At 42.1% G+C, this 15902-nt stretch overlaps 1 protein-coding gene across 3 annotated transcripts in view; it reads right to left on the reverse strand.

Annotated features, from left to right (window-relative positions):
• LOC133129821 (guanine nucleotide exchange factor DBS-like) overlaps positions 1-15902 on the reverse strand; it is a 100551-nt gene that overhangs the window by 57723 nt on the left and 26926 nt on the right. For all 3 annotated transcript variants that reach the window (XM_061244163.1, XM_061244165.1, XM_061244164.1), the window contains 4 exons: positions 9262-9453; positions 6561-6752; positions 4605-4797; positions 1813-1916 (listed from right to left, as the gene is read on the reverse strand). In XM_061244163.1, the coding sequence (XP_061100147.1) occupies positions 1813-1916; positions 4605-4797; positions 6561-6752; positions 9262-9453 (681 nt within the window). The remainder of the gene's footprint in view (positions 1-1812; positions 1917-4604; positions 4798-6560; positions 6753-9261; positions 9454-15902) is intronic.

Consider the following 15902-nt stretch of genomic DNA (forward strand, 5'->3'; position numbering starts at 1 on the left):
AAAGATGCAGAGCAAGATGTTAGCAGTGTAACTAGCTAGCTAACCAATGAAGCTAAATATGTATTTGCAGCCCACATTTTTAATGCACTTGTTTGCTTTCCATCACTTTACAGGTGTTTCCCTATAAAATAAAATAAACATTTTCTGTAAAATTAAATAAGACACCCATTAAATAATAGATGCAATAGATTGGCTCTAATCTGTAAAAACACACAACGGCTATACTATAGACTAAGCAAATTGTTCTTGAAATATCCTGGAAAAGGACACAACTGAATCAATTTCAACATTTTTATTTCTAAATTATAATGGTTTTGTTATATTGGCTAAGGGAAAATATGTCAAGGCATATTAGGCTACAAGCATACTGAGAAAAGTGCTAAAATGATAGAACAGAAAATGGTGAACGTAGTTCAAGAAAGTGCAACATTTTTCAACAAATAACTTAACCAACTGTTAATTCAACACACTTCCATTTTCTTCTCCATTCAGCATAGTGTGCTTTTACACATGCACTGCCTTCATCTCCTCTTGGACCTCAATTCCACAGAGAATGCACAACCTTGAGAGACCACTCTCAAATTAGTTCAATTTCACGCTGCTGTCATGCAGTCTCTTCCGTTTCCACAAAGTCTCAGTTTTAGTGAAAATATATTGGAAGTGTTATCTCCGCAGTTATAAAATGTGTTAGCTTGATTAATTGGCTCTTCATTGAGCAAACCAAAGCACTGCTAATTTTTTGTGAAGAAAAAACAGGCTGTAACTCTTTATTGACTCAATTTTTAGAATTTAAATTCTATTTTCAATGTCAGTGCTGTTATTTTAAGCCAAAACATTTAGAAATTATTTATTATATTCTAGTAGCTACCATACTAGGTCCACTAGATGGCTACTTCTAAAGTAGTACACACTGAATTAAGAAAGACAGCGTTCTGTCACTTTGCACACACTTATATAACCTGGTTTCGCTTGCCGAATTTTAATCTTTGTTTAACTCCTTGTAGGAAGAGCCTCGTTTCTGTAGATTGGATTCCCACTGAAAAACTACTGTATCGTCTTCAGTCATGCACTTTTATCATTATTATTAAGGATAAATAAAATAAAATAAAAGCTGTGAAAGGATTGTTGGAGCAATTTTAATCGTAAATGCCAACCCCTGAATGATGTTGACTCTGGCCTTACTAGTGTTAAATGACGATTTAAAACAAAAAATAATACATTTTTGAGTGACACTCATTCTTGTGTGAGCAATGAGCATTTCTGGAGAGAGTGGGGAAAAGGATATGGAGTGGGGGAGCAGAGTGCAAAACACTGGCACATGAGCAAGGAGTGACAATTCCTTCCACTCCGCTCTTCACACATGCTGTGATGAACAACAACTGAAAATAACTCACACTTGTGTCAAAAAGGATGCAAATGCCATTTGGTGCAACAGAATGTACGTCAACAGCATGAATCCCATGTAAGATTGGCAAGGGCAGTTGATGACTGAAACGGGCTTAGACATTGATTGGTAAATGAAGCAATCAGCAACAAAACTGTAATAACGATAGATAAATTCTCCATTTTTAAATTAGAACTTCACTTCACGTAAAATGTAAAGTGTTTTCTTACTGTTAAAATGTACTTTTATCAGGGGTGGTGTGACCTCAAATACATTACATGAAATGTTTTATGCCTTTAAACCAGTACAGTTAAAACATTTTTATTTTTATTTATTTGATCCAGTTCTGTTGTGCGTATGTGTGTGCGTGCATGTGTGTGTGTCTATTGAAGCCAGTGTTATGACAATAGTGAGAGAAGGGTGTATACCTTAATGCTGCCTCTTGACTTGCGTGAGTTTTTCTTTTTCACCAGATCACTGTCAGTGAGCTGTTTTGGACTGCTTATGTTCCCTGAACCTCTGCGGTTTGGTGCTGTAACAGAGCAGAATATAGGGCTGAACATAGTTTTGGATGGGGGGCGTGCAGGTATTACTTTCGCTGCTGCAGGAAATTGTAATATACTGCCCAAGAGGTTTCTGGATTCTCTCCCCCTGAAAGCCTCAAAATCTAATTGTGGAGGGGTCTCAAAACTCGTACTTAAAAATCTTATTCTGCATGCTATTAACATTTGTTGATAATTTCATCCCAAATTCAGAACAACCAATTCAGAAATAAAAAGTTGTCACCATTAAATTTGCGGTATCAATAGGAATATAGACTTATCATGTCATGGTCTGTTAAAACTTGCAACAACAAGAGACCGTTTGTCTACCACTTTTCACTGTGGTGAATGAATGGTTGTCTAGCTAAACTTAAACTGGTATTAATACAGTGGGATGCAAAAATTTGGGCACCCCGCATTTAAATTTAAACATGAGACCTTTCTGCAAATGTTTTATTTATTTATTTATTTATTTATTCATTTATTTCAGATTTTTACCTTTTTCTCCCAATTTGGTTTATAATTGCACCCTATCTATAGTAATTACCCATGTTATCTAGGATACACCGCATACATACGACCACATCAACCAGCAGCACGGATGGATCTAACAATCTCCAGAGCCTTCTCCAAGCTGCATCGACTCCGAGGCGATCGGGGCACTGTTGTTGTATGTGGCAAGCTTCCACCAGGTGAGCGCTCTGCCCTCCCTCGGAGCAGTTAGCCAATTATGCTGCTCCATGTGAGCCGGTTAAACTCAGCCTTTGGCAGGACCGGGAATCAAACACCGAGGATCCTCGGTGCAACTACGACAAACTGAACTGCAACAGCAAGGTTTGTTACATCTTAGCCTGTTGCGCTACCGCGGCTCTTCTTTCTGCAAATTTTAAAGCAAGATTGCTTTTTATTTTCATTTTTTACATTACATTACATTACATTATTGGCATTTGGCAGACGCTCTTATCCAGAGCGACGTACAATTGATTAGACTAAGCAGGAGACAATCCTCCCCTGGAGCAATGCAGGGTTAAGGGCCTTGCTCAAGGGCCCAACGGCTGTGCAGATCTTATTGTGGCTACACTGGGATTAGAACCACCGACCTTGTGTGTCCCAGTCATTTACCTTAACCACTACGCTACAGGCCGCCCCTACTGTTTATAATTTTTTTAAAGGAAAAAGGCCCTGTGCAAAAGTTTGGGAACCGTTTTGGATTATTCTTTGTTACTTTTTAAAAAGATGATAACTAAGGCCCAGACCCAGGTGATTTACTCGTTAGGGCTTCAATGAGTTAGGTGAGTATCATTCCAGGGCTGAATTTTTCAGGCTGAATTAATGCCTTCTAAGGTATCTGCAGTGTCTGTTCTGTGTCTATTTTGTCTGGTGTTCACGACCATGGGTTCCTCCACGGTGGTCCAAGGATTTTAGAATGAAGATGGTTAATTTCCACCAAGAAAGAGAAGGCTAAAAAAACTCTCTCAATGTTTCAGACTACCTATTTCCACTGTCAGAAACATGATTAGAAAATAGAAGATAAATGGAACAGTTGAAGTTAAGGCAAGGTCTGGAAGACCAAGAAAGATGTCAGATAGAATGGCCCGAGACCTGGTGGAAATGCTCAGAACCCACACATCACTGCAAAAGAGCTTCAAAAAAGAGTAGCAAACACAGGTCTAGCTGTTCATCGGACAACAATACAATGTACTTTAAACAACAAAGACCTACATGGCAGAGTTGTGAGAAAGAACAGCCTAAACACAAAATTAAGCTTCTGAAGTATGCAAAAGACATAGAGAAAAAAAAAACATAGAGAAGCCTGAAGCCTTTTGCAAGAATGTGCTTCCGACTGATGAAAACCAAATTTATCTCTGTGGCCACCACCAAAGAAGTTATGTTTGGAAAAAGGGTCAAGAATATTATTGAAAATATGTGGAGAGATCTCAAACATGCCGTGCATGGACAGGTACTCCGGTTTCCTCCCACAGTCCAAAGACATGCAGGTAGAAAAATAAGTTTTAAAATACTGAATAATAAAAAAATATGTAGGCGGCACGGATGGTGCAGTGGTTAGCACTGTCGCCTCACAGCAAGGAGGTCCTGGGTTTGAATCCCCGTCGGCCAGGGCCTCTCTGTGTGGAGTTTGCATGTTCTCCCTGTGTTTGCATGGGTTTCCTCCGGGTACTCCAGTTTCCTCCCACAGTCCAAAGACATGCAGGTTAGGCTGATTGGAGAGTCTAAATTGCCCGTGGGTATGATGGTGTGAGTGAATGGTGTGTGTGCCCTGCGATGGACTGGCAACCTGTCCAGGGTGTATTCCTGCCTTTCGCCCAATGTTTGCTGGGATAGGCTCCAGCCCCACTGCGACCCATTTCAGGATAAGCGGGTTTAGATAATGGATGGATGGAATTAGTAAGAATGCACACCAACTCATTAACAGTCCATTAATCAAAATTGAAGAATGAAAATCCCTCACTTCTCCCCATGCAATAAAGAATGTTTATAATTGCATGGAAGTGTTCATTTTTCACCATTGACCTAAATAGAAACAGCCCGGCTTCTGTTTCTTGGCAGCAAGCATGTGGTTTCTTTCTCATTGGTTTCCATATGACCAAGGAGGATGGTTGAGTGCTTCCTGCTAGTTGTGTGGTTTATAGGAACCAGGAACCTGTCTGTGGACTTACCTGGCCCAGTGTTCCTAGATGGCGGTGTCAAGGAGGATTTTGGGGGGAGGAGTTTGGGGAAGGATTCGGGGCGGGGTGAAACAGGCTGAACAGGACGGGTCTGCTTGGCCGACAACCTCCTCAGGCTGGCCAGCCTCTTCTCAAACATCTCCTGCACATCCTCATGCCTCCGAAGGGCCTTCTGGACACTGATCTGCTCCAGAGAAGCAAGCAAGGATGGCACAGAAGAATTGCCAATGTAGAATCAAGTTTGCCTAGTTTCTATCATAACTGTATTCATCTTAAGTTTCATACGCATAACGCATTTCAGTAAGAGTAAGATCACTGATCTAGGATCAGGTTTGCCCAACCTATATCCTACATTTATCCATCATCTTAATTATTAATCCATCATACAGTAGGATTGTGATTAAAGGTTCAAATTTTCTTGATCCATATCTTATCCATTATGACCTAATTGGAAAAGCTGATCCAGGATCAGGTTGGCCTTGTCCATATTCGGACCTTACCCATTATGAACTAAAATTAAAAAGTATACCAGGTGTGTTGGTATGGAGCTGCCAGTCTGCCACTCGGAAGGCTGACTTCATCCCTGCATATGCCTCCCTCCAGTCCCTACAATTCCTTGCCCTTACTGAGACATGGATCACACCTGACAACACCACCACTCCTGCTGCCCTCTCATCCTCCTTCTCCTTCTCTCACACTCCAGGTTTCAGCCCGCATCTATGCTTGCCTGAGTGAAATCCAGAGCTGGATGGACAACCACCATCTAAAGCTCAACCCAGGTAAGACTGAAATTATCTTCTTTCCTGTTCTTACCTCTCCCCATCTGGATCTCTCCATTTCTCTAGAGGATACCTCACTGACGGCATCACCCAGTGTAAGGAACCTCAGAGTGGTGATGGACAGCAGACTGTCCCTCTCTGAGAACATTGTGGCGGTGACCCGGTCATGCAGGTTCTTCCTATACAACATCCAGAGAATCCGCCCCTTTCTCACCCCCTACTCGACCCAGCTCCTGGTTTTGACCCACCTGGACTACTGCAACTCTCTCCTGGCTGGCCTTCCGGCGTCCGCCATCAGACCCCTCCAACTCATCTAGAATGCAACAGCTTGTCTGGTCTTCAACCTTCCCAAACACTCTCATATCACCCCCCTGCTTACTTCCCTCCTCTGGCGACCTGTCATGGCTTGCATCAAATGAGGTAATTAAGGGGTCAGCCCCAGCTTACTTCCAAAAGATTATTAGACCCTACACGCCTGCCAGACCTCTTTGTTCGGCCGACCGGAAGCAGCAGACCACAGGACGTCTGCCGCTTCCCCCTCTCGGCACTTCCACCTCCCGCTCACGACTACTGTCTGTTCAAGCTCCATGGTGGTGAAACAAACTCCCCATGGAGGTCAGAACAGCAGAATCTCTTACCACCTACAACCACCTTCCCCTTCACAGACTGAAGACACACCTCTTCAAGCTGCACCTCTCCCTGCCCCTCCCTACCTCCCTGTAAACCTTAACTGTTGTCTTTACTTGTGTTATTACGGTAGAATGATACCTTTGCGAGTTGAGTAAGGCAAGGTAAACCGTTTATTCATATATTTGCGTGTTGCAGTTATAAATTGTAGTTCCCTCTAGGGCACTTATCACTGGTTATGGGTATGCACTTTGCACTTTGTTGGACATCGCTCTGGATAAGAGCGTCTGCCAAATGCCAGTAATGTAATGTAATGTAATGTAATGTAATGTAATGTAATGTACAGGTATCCTAGAGCATCACACCTAGTCTGAGACACTTTACAAATATGGGGCCAGGATTACTTGGCTTCAACCTTGACCAGAACATTTCTTCTTTGCTTTGAGGGTCCTGTTGTCACTGAGTTAAGCTATCCAATAGAGGGACAAATGCATTGCATGCCTTTTGTTTCATTCTCATGAAAACAGCAGATAGCACCTACCTTGACTTCCACAGTAAGAATGTCTTCATACTGGTCATGCAATTCTTTGAGGCTTCTCAGCTGGTGTTCATTGGTGGTCATCAGGAACTTTCTGATGTCCTGAAGCGCAGTATCTGCCCCTTCAGGCGATTGGCACTTGTCCACTGCCTGGGAGGCCAGCAGGTACACGCCTGACTCGCACCAGTGGTTCACCTGCAAAGAAATCCTTCAGATTCAAGCTCACTTGCGTAATGTTTCTGTATTTGTCCTGTATGTATTTATGTTTATTCTTGTTATTTATCCATTTTTCATACATCCTTGGTTATTGTTTTCCATTACAGTTCTCATTTGTCTTCCCCTGTTATGTCTGTGTCTGAATATCTACCAGCCTAGTCACTCCCCTGTCTGCGTGTCCCACTATTCGGGTGTTTACGGTAGTTTCGGGTTTTCAAAAATTCCTTCCAAACTCGCGATTCTTACTTCCTGCTTTTTCTTGGTAGTTAGATGTTGTAAAGCACTATTCTTACTAACTACTACTAATCTAGGTATTGTACAGTACTAATCCGATTAATACACTTACTGTCTGTCTAACTAACTAACAATCACTTTTATTGGGTAGTTTAGAAATATTCACGTAACTAATTCACTAACGCAATCTCTTAGTTTTTCTGCACTATTCTATAACTCCGCCTCCCTATGTTATCCCTAATTACTCGCTTAGTTTCAGCGAAGTGTTCACACCTGTCTCTGACTATCACTACATCTTCAATCTATGCAAATGCCTACTCCCTAATCCGGAGCCGTATGTTTTACATGTTTTGTTACGTACATCCAGTCCGCGTTTTCGTCTCCCTCCCGATATTATGTTATTACCCTATTATGTTTCTCCACCTGTTGTCTATTTGTTTAGCCCCCCTTTTTCCCAGCCCCGCCTAGATTGTCACCTTCCCTCATGTATTTAAATCTCAGTCTCTGTTTGAACCAGTGTCAGAACGTTGATCAGTTTTAGTGCCGAATTCCTCGTAAGCCTAATTCTTGAGATTCCAGAAAGACATCCCTTCGCCTTTGATTTCCGAGCCTGCCTTACCCTCTTGTTTTGTTTGCCATTTTGATTTTCTGGTTTTTGATATACTGCTTTGTTTACTGACTATGATTTTTGCCTACGCCCTTTTATACTTTCGCCTTTTGATTTTCTGGATTTTTGACCTTCTTGCCTGTTTTTTCGACCATTCTTTTGCCTTCTGTTTTTGTCTTTGTATTGGATCTCCTGGCTACGATTACGGACTAATAAACTACAATTTTGGATTATCCTGTGGTCTGCGACTGGGTCCTCAGCGCCGTACATGCAAATTCACCAATATTGTGACCTCTGTGAACTGTTAATGCTGTTCATCCAATAAGTGTCTCTGGGAGGGAGTGCTGCTCTCCTTTAATACTGATATCTTGACTCAGTTCACACCTATTTCTTCAAAGGACTTAGCAGAATCTGTTCTACACTTGCACCCAATTGGCATTTTTATCATCTGTTCAGCCCTGTCTGCACCTGACCTTGATCCAGCCATCTTTTGTAATTTTCGACCATCTCCAAATGATCTAAGATTCCGGAGTTGTAGTATGTCAATTACTAGCTATACTGGAGGCTAATGTTTGATCAGATTTTTGTGCATTCACTGGCTCAGTTTCAATGTTTGCATAACGTGTTATCTTAGAATAAAGACTTAGTTGAGAAAATGAAAATGAAATTAAACATCATGTCTAATTCTGGGGAAAAGCTATATTTCCCAAAAGATTGGTGTATTCCTTTAAGACTAAAACTCAATCCAACATTACAGAGTTATGTGTGCCATGTCAAGTACACCCTTCTCATTAATCTGTGGTAATCGTAAATAGCATTTATATAGCACCTTTATCGAAAGTGCTGTACAATTGATGTTTCTCATTTACCTCAGGGACACTTGGACACACCCAAGGTGTGATCGAATCGGTAATCCTCCGACTGCCAGTGCTCTTACCTCCTGAGCCAATGTCAATGTGGTGAAATCTTATATCCACCCATCCATTATCATATCCCACTTATCCGGAACAGGGTTTCATGGGGGCTGGAGCCTATCCCAGCATGCATTGGGTGAAAGGCAGGAATACACCCTGGACAGGTCACCAGTCCATCGCAGGGCAAACGCACCATTCACTCACACACTCATACCTACAGGCAATTTACTCTCTAATCAAACTAACCTGCATGTCTTTGGACTGTGGGAGGAAACCGGACTGCCCAGAGGAAACCCACGCGAACACGGGGGGAACATGCAAACTCCAAACAGAGAGACCCCAGCCAACCGGGATTTGAACCCAGGACCTCCTTGCTGTGAGGCGGCAGTGCTACCCACTGCACCATCCGTGCCGCCCTTGAAATCTTATATGCATCACATAAATTCAGAATTTGCTGGCAGTGGCCCAGGGGTACTATTTACTTAATTTAACCAGGTACCAGGAAATCTTGGTGTAAATCTTGCTGTCTTTGCTAGGTAGCTGAGACTTGATCATAGATTGTCCATCAGGACATTAGGACAATACCTCCACATAACTTCCACATAATGCTTTTACTCAGTCATTAAAAATAAATAAAATGTATGAACAAAAAAAAAATACCTGCCTATATTCAAACCTGTGACATTTAGGGACAAAGCGAACAGGATTTCCATCAGTCTTTTTTTTTTTTTACCTCATTTATCCGTTTGTGGATTTCAAGGGATTTCGTAAGTAGGCCATGTTTCCGTTTGGTCCCGTTGGTGAAGTCGTCACAAATGCGCCTCAGCTCAGCTGAGATGGGTTGGATCAGGTCAGCAGCATAGTGGTCACTCTGGATTAGCTGGTCACCATGCAAAGCAAGCCGGTGAGCCATGTCCAAGGTTTCCTGTTAAACAGACAGCACAGATCGTTGGTGCAAACGGTTTACACTGGGAAACACTGCAGCCAAACAAGTGAGCCAGAGTTCCATACAGGTCCAAGCTGGATGGTACACATGTGAGATGCAAATTTTTCACTTGAGTCTACAACCATTAACCGTCATATTTTTGAATGAAGGTCACGTCAAGTTTTTGAACTGAATAACATTCATTGTAAATTTGCAAATCAATATCCTAAAAAAATTGTTTAATTCAACAAACAACAAACCGCTACCCATACCATTAAGCCAGCTCCCACAAGAAATAATAGTATGTTGCTGGAGATCAGATACCATTGCAAAAAATTGTGCTGTCCATTCTGTACCTAGTTATGTAGAAAAAAAATGCCCTTAAGCTCCAGGGGTAATTTTTCCATTAGCCTACTTAAAAATGTTTTTGGGTCGGATGTGAAATCGATCGGATGTCACCCTGCTAGCACCAGCACAGGGGACATGTATCAATCATCAGTCACGGCCTTTCTAAAAGTGGAGCCGCTCCAAGCCATGAAAGGTGTCGTCCCAATCATCCTTACTCAATTCTACGCCCTTGAATTGATGACCGTGAGAGCTGCCATCAGAGATGGAGAGTCGAACAATAAGAGTCTGCCAAATGGCATCATGGAAATGACAAAGTGAATAATGTGACAGCCAATTTAAATTATTTACATTAAAGATATTCCTTAGTTAATACACACCCAATGTTATTTTAAGCGCCACACCATGTGTTTAGTTGCAACCATAGCAACACCCTATGCTGTATTTCTTGGAGCATAGCTTGCTGAGATTAGCTACAGTTCTGCATGTTGTGGCCTTTGAGTTTAAATAATTCAGGCTCATCGAGCCAAACAAAATGATTGCAATTAGCGAGATGTGTATTATTATTTTTTTTTAATGCAGGAGCAACCACGTCAAATTTCAACAGACATTTGAAAACTCATACGGAAAGGTAAGTCAGTTTTACTAGCACCGGATCTGATCCCACTGCTGTTCAGTGTTGCTTTAACATAACTTGGCTAAACTATTGATGTGTTTCAAGTATAATGTTTGTGTCACCATTTAATCAGCATAACAAAAGCGCATATGTTCTTATTCAAATGGTTAATCTTGGAAAGCTATGCAAGCTAGAGAACCACGAGCGTAAGGTACAGTAACATTCAAACAAACTTCTTCAGGTTGGCTTGAAAAGCCCCGTGCATTTTCATTGTCAATGTAGGTCACACAAGCAGCTGCATTTTCAGTAAAAACGACCATGTAATGGTATTTTGCTACCGTAGAACCCAAGTTTGGCATGTAGGCTACTGTAGTTGCATGTGGTTTTGAAAAGATTAATAATTTTACTATGAAATAGTGCATGGGCTTAAAGGATTCAAGGTTTTCCTATTGCATAATGTAGATGTAGTCCCAAAAAATGCTAAAAGTTACCTTTCATTTAAAAATTAAAAAGTAATAGTATATTGCAGTTTTTTACAATCACTTCGACCCTAATCTCACAAGCTTGTGCTCAATTTACAAAACCTTAGACACAAAACTCAAAAAGGTAAGCACTTGTAACACAGCCCGTTCGCCTGTTCAAAACATGCATTGTTCAGTCATATCTTGCACTTCCAAACTCATTGGTTCCAATTTTTCATGAAATACTATCGAAACATTTGTTTAGATCGTCCACACAAAAGATACCTATAGCTTCATGGTTCAGTTGTTTTTACAATACTTTACTGTAGCATGAAAAAATACTCGTTTCAATATAGTCTTTTTGTGGTTCTAAATAAAGGAAATAGTGGAAACAGTAGAAGGGAGTGGAATCATTGAAGAAAATCAGAATACTGTAAAAAAAAATTCAGATCTTTTCACAGATAGCACAAGAGCTCTGGATGTGGACCAAACTGAATGATTCTTTTTTACATTACATTACATTATTGGCATTTGGCAGACGCTCTTATCCAGAGCGACGTACAACAAAGTGCATACCCATAACCAGGGATAAGTTCGCTGAAAGACCCTAGAGGTAAGTACAATTTCAACTGCTACCTGTACAACAAAGATAAGGACAAGGGCCTTTTTTTTTTTTTTTTTTTTTTGAACAAACAAACAAACAAACAAACAAACAACAGAGCAAAAGTCACTAAAGTTAACTATCCAAACACTGCTTACCTAACCAACTAAAAATACCGATACACAAAGCAAGTCACAGAGACAACAATTAAGGTTCACAGGGAGGTAGGGAGGGATGGGGAGAGGTGCTGCTTGAAGAGGTGTGTCTTCAGCTTGCGCTTGAAGGTGGGGAGAGATTCTATAGTTCTGACCTCAACGGGGAGTTCGTTCCACCACCGTGGAGCCAGAACAGACAGTAGTCGTGAGCGTGAGGTGGAGGTTCTGAGAGGGGGAGGTGCCAAGCGGCCTGTGGAGGCTGAACGAAGAGGTCTGGCAGGGGTGTAGGGTCTGATGATTTTTTGCAGATAAGCTGGGGAAGACCCTTTAACTGCTTGGAAGGCTAGCACCAATGTTTTGAATTTGATGCGAGCCATGACAGGCAGCCAGTGGAGGGAAGTAAGCAGGGGGGTGACGTGTGAGTATTTGGGAAGGTTGAAGACCAGACGAGCTGCTGCATTCTGGATGAGTTGGAGGGGTCTGATGGCGGACGCTGGGAGGCCAGCCAAGAGGGAATTGCAGTAGTCCAGGCGGGACAGAACCATCGCTTGGACCAGGAGCTGGGTCGAGTAGGGGGTGAGAAAGGGGCAGATTCTCCGTATGTTGTATAGGAAGAACCTGCAAGACCGGGTCACCGCCGCAATGTTCTCGGAAAGGGACAGTCTGCTGTCCATCACCACGCCGAGGTTCCTTGCACTGGGTGACGGCGTGAGTGTGGTATCCCCGAGGGAAATGGAGAGATCCAGATGGGGAGAGGTATTAGCAGGGATGAATATCATTTCAGTTTTACCTGGGTTGAGCTTTAGATGGTGGTTGTCCATCCAGCTCTGGATGTCCCTCAGGCAAGCAGAGATACGGGCTGAAACCTGCGTATCAGACGGCGGGAACGAGACGAAGAGTTGGGTATCGTCCGCATAGCAGTGGTAGGATAGCCCATGTGCAGTGATCACAGGGCCAAGGGAGCGAGTGTAGAGAGAAAAAAGAAGTGGGCCAAGGACTGAGCCCTGGGGAACTCCTGTGGCGAGGGGCCGAAGTGTCGATACCGAACCAGCCCAGGCAACCTGGAAGGAGCGACCAGAGAGGTAGGACTCAATCCAGTCCAGGGCTGTGCCACAGATGCCCGTTGCTGACAGGGCAGACAGGAGGATGAAGTGATCCACAGTGTCGAAGGCAGCAGAGAGATCTAGAAGAATGAGGACAGAGGAGAGGGAGGCTGCTCGTGCGGCATGAAGTGACTCACTGACGGAGAGGAGCGCAGTCTCTGTCGAGTGGCCAGACTGATGGGGGTCTAGCAGGTTGTTGTTAGAAAAGAAGGAAGAAAGTTGAGTAGAAGCGGCTCGTTCTATAGTTTTAGAACTTTTACAAAAAATCAGGCTGAACCACCATTAACTGTAATGCCACTGGTTGTTAGTGTTTTTAGATCATTGTTCTATGACATAAAATTCTAGTGCTAGTGCTGACAAGCTACATGTTGTTGCAGAGAGTTGTATGAAGTTTTGTGGGAAAAAATCCTGAACTGCAGTGATAGATGAGAAACAAGGCCACCTCTCTGAAGGAGTACTTGTCATTCCATTCCATTCACCACCTCCTCTTCCTCCTCCTCTCACTGCTTGATCTCTATTCTAACATGGATCATCTGACCGGTCCATGTTGTTGCTATGTTGTTGCAGGTGGATACACATCCTTACTACTGCTCTTACCACTATGTAAAATCATCAGTCATTTGACCGCCAGCTCAAACGTGCATGTCAAAAAAGGTTGAAAACCCCTGTGACAAAGGATGGTGATGCAATATTACATTCAATGATAATATGGAAAAATTGATCCTGTTCCAAAGTAATTGGTGTCAATAGACTTCTTTATCTAAAAACATTCATGATCTATACATGGAATGTTGTAACAGTAATCAGTTTCCATAAAACTATGCTTCAGAAGTAATGTTACACTTACTTATAATTCCGAGTACTTGGACACAATGGTAGTTAGATGCATTGTAATGGATGGAAAGAGTATTTTCCAAAGTGTTTCATATCTTTGTTTTCAGCAACAAACTCAGCTACAATAATATGGCAACAGTAAGTAGGTAAGAATTATATGAACCATATGAATCCTATCGAAACATGGGGAAGTGGCCGCGAAGGAAATAAACTAGTGAGTCGATGGGATCATTTAGGCCTACTTAGTTTCCACTTTTTATGGCTTAGAGTGGCTCCACTTTCAGAAAGACCACAACTGGTGGTCAATACATGTCCCCTGTGCTGACGCTAGCAGGGCAACATCTGACCAAAAAATTACGAAAGTAGGCTAATGGAAAAATACATTAGATACATTGGTAGTTAGATGCCTTGTAATGAATGAAAAGACAGTATTTTCAAACAGTATGTGTGTATTTCATTTTGAAATGCTAATACTTTGAAAGTTAAGTTGAGTCATTGTGAACAAGTGATTTAGTTCAGTGATCAAATTATTTTTGGTTTATGTATAGTGTATCCACGCAATTGAAAAAAACTGCTTAGAGTTTTGAAAAATGTGATTGTAAAAAACTGGAATAAACCAATGCTGCAATGTGATTCAAATTTCAACACTATGTGACTTCATCTGCAAATAGTTGTAATTATAATTACTGAGTCACAGACGCAGATTAAACCTAGTCCTAGACTCAATTTAATTGGAGATTATTCATACAAAACTGCAATTAGTCCAGGATTAAGATTAATCTGTGTTCATGTAACCGGCCCATAATTTGTTATTGACCATCATCTTATATTACAGCCAATGGTAATGCTTACATTATGTCACGAGTCACAGAATAGAATGGTTATTTATTTTATCTTATTTATTGACATATCAATTACCTACCACACCAGACCTGAGGTTTTGGCAAGCCTTTCTCCAGCCATCTTGAGAAAGGTTTTGCCAAAACATTGGCTCAGGCGTGGTAGTTCATTGATATATGAACAACCACTATATTTTTGTCTGCCCCTGATAACACTGCTTCTTCAGTTGTCATACACTTGATGTCATATACAAAATATGTGTTATACACTTATGGTTTCTATATCTTCAGTTAGCAAAGGGATCAGGATGAATTTCTATAGCCATACTGTTGTTTAGGCTGCACCATACTAGAGACTTGAGACTTGACTCAAACTCTAGCTCAGAGACTTGAGACTTGACCCCCGACTTGCATTTGATGACTTGTGAACATCTCTGGCTGCCATTGTCATTGACAAATTTACACATTACATGAGTATTAAATTAACCCTACACTCAATTTCATCTTTAAAAAAACAATGCCCATTGCAAATTAATTGGACAATTTTGGCTCTGAAATTTATGTAGATGGCAGAAATTAACCTTGCATGACCCAGACGACCTATTGTAAGTACAGCAATGAGGGGTTAAGGGCCTTGCTCAGGGGCCCAACAGCTGCAGTGATCTTATTGTAGTTACTGTGGAGCTTGAATCACTTTTCAGGTCTCAGTCAAGTAACTTAGACAATAGGCTATAGGCTGCCCCATTGTGTCACTGGTAGTGCACCATTGTGTGCTTTCCACTGTTGCGGCTGAGGCCTGTCTCAACCAGGGTCACATGGTTGGCATTTATATAGCGCCTTTATCCAAAGCGCTGTACAATTGATGCTTCTCATACACACACTCACACACCAACGGCAATTGGCTGCCATGCAAGGCACTGACCAGCTCGTCAGGAGCATTTGGGGGTTAGATGTCTTGCTCAGGGACACTTCGACACAGCCCGGGCGGGGGATCGAACCAGCAACCCTCCGACTGCCAGATGACTACCAGACGACAGCTCTTACTGCCTGAGCCATGTCGCCATGTCGCCCCCATAGTGTCACATAGAGGTGACGCTATGAAATCATAGTTAAAGAGAGAGGATGACAGCTCAGAAGAACTGCAAAATGAAGTCAACAGGAACAGGGAGCCGGGTACTATGTGCTGCCAATATTTAACCAATTAACGAAATAACCTCGGGAGTGGTAAAAAAGGCATGGGTCAATCGCCAACAATCGAATACAACTTAATCCAAGACAGGGCCGTTGTCACAGGCAAAAGTTTGTGCACAAGTAGGCAGTCCAACAGGGCAACATTACAAAGGGAAATCCAGATATCGTAATCCAAATGCTCAGTCGGAATTCGACACCAGCAGATAAAAACAAAGACAGAATCGGCATTCAAGAAACAAAACATAGGTCAGGCAATCCGGAGACAAGCACATAACAATCTGACAAAGAACTGACAAAAACATAC

This window comes from Conger conger, chromosome 5 (genome assembly GCF_963514075.1).
Source record: "Conger conger chromosome 5, fConCon1.1, whole genome shotgun sequence".
NCBI lineage: Eukaryota > Metazoa > Chordata > Actinopteri > Anguilliformes > Congridae > Conger > Conger conger.